The 4,758-nt window shown below is 35.4% G+C and overlaps 1 protein-coding gene across 1 annotated transcript; it reads right to left on the bottom strand.

Annotated features, from left to right (window-relative positions):
- Window positions 1-284: 284 nt before the first annotated feature.
- Window positions 285-1,121, bottom strand: LOC107858243. Its single transcript, XM_047407081.1, has 2 exons — window positions 916-1,121; window positions 285-821 (listed from the first exon to the last, which is right to left on the bottom strand). Exons 1-2 carry the CDS (start codon window positions 1,054-1,056, stop codon window positions 450-452), a joined length of 513 nt encoding a protein of 170 aa, XP_047263037.1. The 5' UTR covers window positions 1,057-1,121; the 3' UTR covers window positions 285-449.
- Window positions 1,122-4,758: the final 3,637 nt, after the last annotated feature.

The following is a 4,758-nucleotide window of genomic DNA, read 5'->3' as shown; positions in this document are numbered from 1 at the left end:
GGCTTCATCCATTTTTTTTTCTTATTTGCTTTCATTTGTTGCAATTGTGTGTTGGTGACTGCATCTTTTCCATTTTATTTTAGGCCACTAGGTTTAAAATCAATATCTATATTTGTTGGTGAAGCACTCTTTAAATTTATACCCCCATAAAGAACCCTCTCAGTTGATGTACCAGGCTGCAAAATTAAAAATAATTATAAGACAATGAACATTGAAAACTTGAATGAAAATATTGTTATAGGTAAATAATGAGACAGAGAGAACTACATTGTACACTTGGGTTTCAGTTATTGGATCAGAGTAAACAACAAAACCAGTTGCAGGCCTTTTGTATGCAGTAGCAGCAACAAATGAGGTAGCTTTATATGGCCTCTTGTTGGTTGGCAAAGGTGGTACTTGACTAGAAGAAGTATTTCTTCCATTTTCAAATGGGGTCCCTCTTGCATTGGCTATTTTTCTTGCCAATCCTCTTCCAATTCCTCCTTGAATTCTATCAGAACCACCTTCTCTCTCAACACCACATTGATCCCTACCAGAACTACCTTCCCTATCAGCACCACATTGATCCCGACCAGAACCACCTCCCCTATCAACACCACATTGATCCCTACCAGAACCATCTCCCCTGTTAACACCATATTGATCACTACCAGAACCACCTCCTCTATAAGCACTACATTGACCCCTACCAGAACCACATTTACCTCTACCAACAGCACCTTGACCTCTACCAGCAGCACTTGACACCTTTCTTTGAGGTGGTCTTGACACAACAGTTGACTGGATTGTGTAGTTGCATACGTATGAAAGGTGGAGCTTGGCTGTGAATAAATGCAACACAATATTTTTAATAGTTTTTAATAATAATATTAAGTTGGAGAAGAATATTAAGGTAGCAGAACATATATAACTTACTCTTGCTGTCTGACTTTGAGTGTAGGTATCTCTTGCCATTGCACTGGTGTCACCACAAATAGAACTTGATTGTGGTGGTGGTAGTGGATTCCATGAAGCTGCAGGCTGAGTGCTAGGTTGACTACTATTACTGCTTCCCATACCATTCTAACATACAAACATAAATATAAAAAGTTAAGAAATATGTTAACTTTACAAAGTATTATGAAAATTCATTTAAAGCTTACCATTTTGGCACACATAGTCTTGTTATGACCAACTTGCTTGCACCTACAGGTGATCTTGATACCTTTTTTTGAGAGTTTGCCTCATTTTTTTGGCTTATCCTTGCTCTTTCTTCTGTTCTTTCCAGGTCTGCCTGGCATCTTTCTTGGTTTTGAAGGTTCAATTGATGAGTTTGGAGTTTCCGGCTACATTCTCATATTGGTAATTGGTTGCATGAAATGACTATAAGACTTAAGAAAGGTTTCTTACTATACCAGTGCTCTACATGCTGATCAGGATCTTCATTCAAGTAATAATAAGCACAAATGACATAAGGACAAGGAATACCTCTTAACATCCATAACCTACAATCACAATACTTCTTGTCCAGGTGAACAACAAATGTGTAACCCCCATCCCCAATTTCAAAATCATTAAATCCATTCCATAATACTCTACACGTATTTGAATATTCCCTATTAGCTTCTAAAATAGTTCTTGCCATAGGTGCATGTCTGAAATCTATGTTTCTGCAAATTTGATCATATCTACATGTCTATTCATCATTTTATGCCTGATATCCTCTAACATTGTGATTATGGATTTATGTCTAGCAGCTAAAATCCAAGAATTGAAATTCTCACACATGTTATTTTCTACAACATCACATTTGGAATGTGTTTTGAAATATGTCCTACACCAAGAAGTAAGAGGATTAACTAACATGTCCTCAGTTATTTCTTTCTGACCTGGTTTTACATTGCTAGCATCTCCTCTCTAAACTTTACTTCAAAGCTTGCTTTTGCACATCTCCAAAAATGCTTTCTTCTCTCTTCTCCTCTTTAGTGCACATGTCAATTGCTCCAAATATGTCTAGCACACATTCTTCTCTCAGCATTTGGTAACAGATCCATCAAAATAAGAACAAGACCCTGGAATAAGTATTAAGTATTATTAAAACAGGAATATTATTGAAAAATAAAGTCAAGTAATGAGAAAAATAATTAAGTAATAGTACCTTTTGTTGGTCTGACATTACAGTCAACCCTTCACCAGTTTTCAGATTTAGATCACTAATCAGATGCCTTATGAACCAATCCCAGCTATGTTTTGTTTCAGTATCCACAACTACCCATGAAATAGGATACATTTATTTATTGTTATTTTTTCCCACATCAACCAATAACTCACCCTTACAAGCTCCTTTTAGAAAGCATCCATCAAAACCAATAATTTTCCTACACCCATCCAACCCTCCTTGCTTGAAGGCATGAAAGCACACATAGAAATAAATAAAGAGGTTCTTCCCTGGTTCAGTTTCTTTGTCAATTTTTATCCAACAAGAACTTTCAGGATTTGTTGTCTTGATCATATCTGCATAGTCACATAATCAGGCAAATTCCAGCTTTCAATCTCTCATATTCTCCCTCATAACAATCTATTTAGCCCTAAAACAAATAGTTTTACCTATATAAAGACTCAACACCTCTCTTACCAAATCCTGAATTTTTCAAATCCTATTGTATGGCTGAGAAATAATTCTCTCCTTGAACTTTCTAGCAACCAGCTTTAAATCACACATCTTGTTCTTGTTTAGAGGTATACACTTGTGAATAGGGTTATAGTTCTTCACAATAAAATCACCTGAATCCCTATCAGTAGAAGCAAACAACAACTAGTTGCAATTGGCTGCAATGCACTTCACCCTTATTCTATTTTTTTTATTAGGTTTTAACTTCAACTGCCTTTTGTACTCTATGGCATAATCTACAACATCTTTTCTAAACTGTTTTACACCCTCAAAAATCATTCCAAGCTCAAACACAGAAAACTCACAATTTTCATGATACCTAGTTTTCTTACTTCTTCTTCTTCTTCTAGGTAGATCTACTTCTCTAACAACATCTACACCTATATCTTCACTATCTTCGCTCCAACAATCAGAACTATCAAGATATTCCTTATCTCCACTCAACTTTTTAAAATATTTGCTAGCCTTATTTTTATCAATATCTCCAAAGCCTCTATTTACACACCAGCAACTCCCACAGGTACTTGTTCAGTTTTAATAGCCTTTTTTTTTGCTTTTTGATTTCTTTCCTTTTTGTTGGCTTTGTTTTTCTTTCTTTCTTGTTTAAATGCCCTCAACTCCTCATCAACATCTGAGCTATCTAATGAAGGAATATCTACAAGATCTGAATCACTACTCAAGTAATCTGATAACTCATTTGCTATCCTATTAACATCTTCTGCATAAATATCTTGTACATCAGCCTCATCAACTCCTTCTACACCAAAATATTCTAGGTTAACATCTTCTACATGAGTCTCCCTCTCTTTACCTAAGTTAATATTTTCTATCTCAACATCTTCTAGGTTAAAATATTCTATATTAGCCTCACTCTCTTCTTCTACTTTAACAGATTCCCTCTCTATGTTAGCACTATCATCAACACCAACACTTTCTCTTTCTAGGTCTGCACACTCAATAATATCAGGTGCAGGTAAAAAATCAGTGGGACCATCAGAGTCAAGAATTGGTTCATCTAAAAATGATAGACATAAAAATTAATAGAGTCCTCATGTTTTAAGTCTTTAACTAATTCAACGAGATGTCTGTGACTCTTCACCAAGTTGAACTGCTTAGTTACTGCATCTTGATAATAAAACCCCCTAACAGTGTCATACCTTAATTCTTTAGTATGAAATAACAATTTCAGTATGAAAAAGTGGTCCTTGTCAATATACCTTAGCTCTGGCACATAACCTGCAACATATGTAGGGACACCCTTGTTGAAAAAAGATCTCTCATGGTGAAATTTTGTGAATATTATCTCCATTTATTACGTCACCTGCAACAAAAGGGTAAGAATTCAAAGTTAGTTAACGGAATATACTCAAAGTACACACTAATAAGCTAAAAGCTACAACCTTTAATGCATGTTAAGAAAGAGACGGAATATTCCCAAAATCACAGCCCTAACAGTGAAATTTCAAAACCCTAAAAACTGAAATATGCTAAAATTCAACAAAGTTTAACAAATATAAATCATAATAACACTTACACGAGGAAGATCTGTGGAAAACCTCCAAATTTCTCCTTTGATTTGAGTGAAATTTTCGTTAAATTAGGGTTAATTTTAGGGTTATCTGAGAGAGAGTTAACGGGGGGGGGGGGGGGAGGGTGAAAACGGGGAGAGAGAAACAAATGGCCAAAATGATTTTTTTTTCATTTAAAATGTAATAAGTATATGCGGATTTAGTTTATCCACGTGGAGAGTTTTATGTGGACAACTTTCCAAATCAGCTGCGTTTGGAGATACGCGCGAACAAACTGATGAGAACAACGAAAAAATGCCCAAGTGGAACAAAATGTGGGGGGTTTAAGGGTCTGATAGGAACAAACCTTAGTTTAGGTGTCTAAGTGAATTTTGGCAACAAGTTTGAGTGCCTATCGATGACTTTCTGAAAAACATTTTCCAAAACATATAAACCAACCAAATATAAGAAAACTGGAAAACATTTTCTGGAAAATGTTTTCCTTCATACCAAACACACCCTTAGTGCAAGTATTATAAGGTTTGAATAATTTTTTTCTTGTTTCCCAATCCTCCATTCCATTGTTAGCACACTGAGTGG

The sequence above is a fragment of the Capsicum annuum genome, chromosome 2 (genome assembly GCF_002878395.1).
Source record: "Capsicum annuum cultivar UCD-10X-F1 chromosome 2, UCD10Xv1.1, whole genome shotgun sequence".
Lineage (NCBI taxonomy): Eukaryota > Viridiplantae > Streptophyta > Magnoliopsida > Solanales > Solanaceae > Capsicum > Capsicum annuum.
Note: the sequence above shows the minus strand (reverse complement) of the source record. Positions and strands in the feature narration are given on the sequence as shown.

What these genes read in the sequence shown, in the direction of transcription:
- LOC107858243 (XM_047407081.1), bottom strand. Translation starts at nt 1,056, where the DNA reads ATGGGAAGCAGTAATAGTAGTCAACCTAGCACTCAGCCTGCAGCTTCA. An exon ending in CTCAAAGTCAGACAGCAAGA is followed by an intron (nt 822 to 915) that starts GTAAGTTATATA and finishes ATTTATTCACAG; the next exon opens with CCAAGCTCCACCTTTCATAC.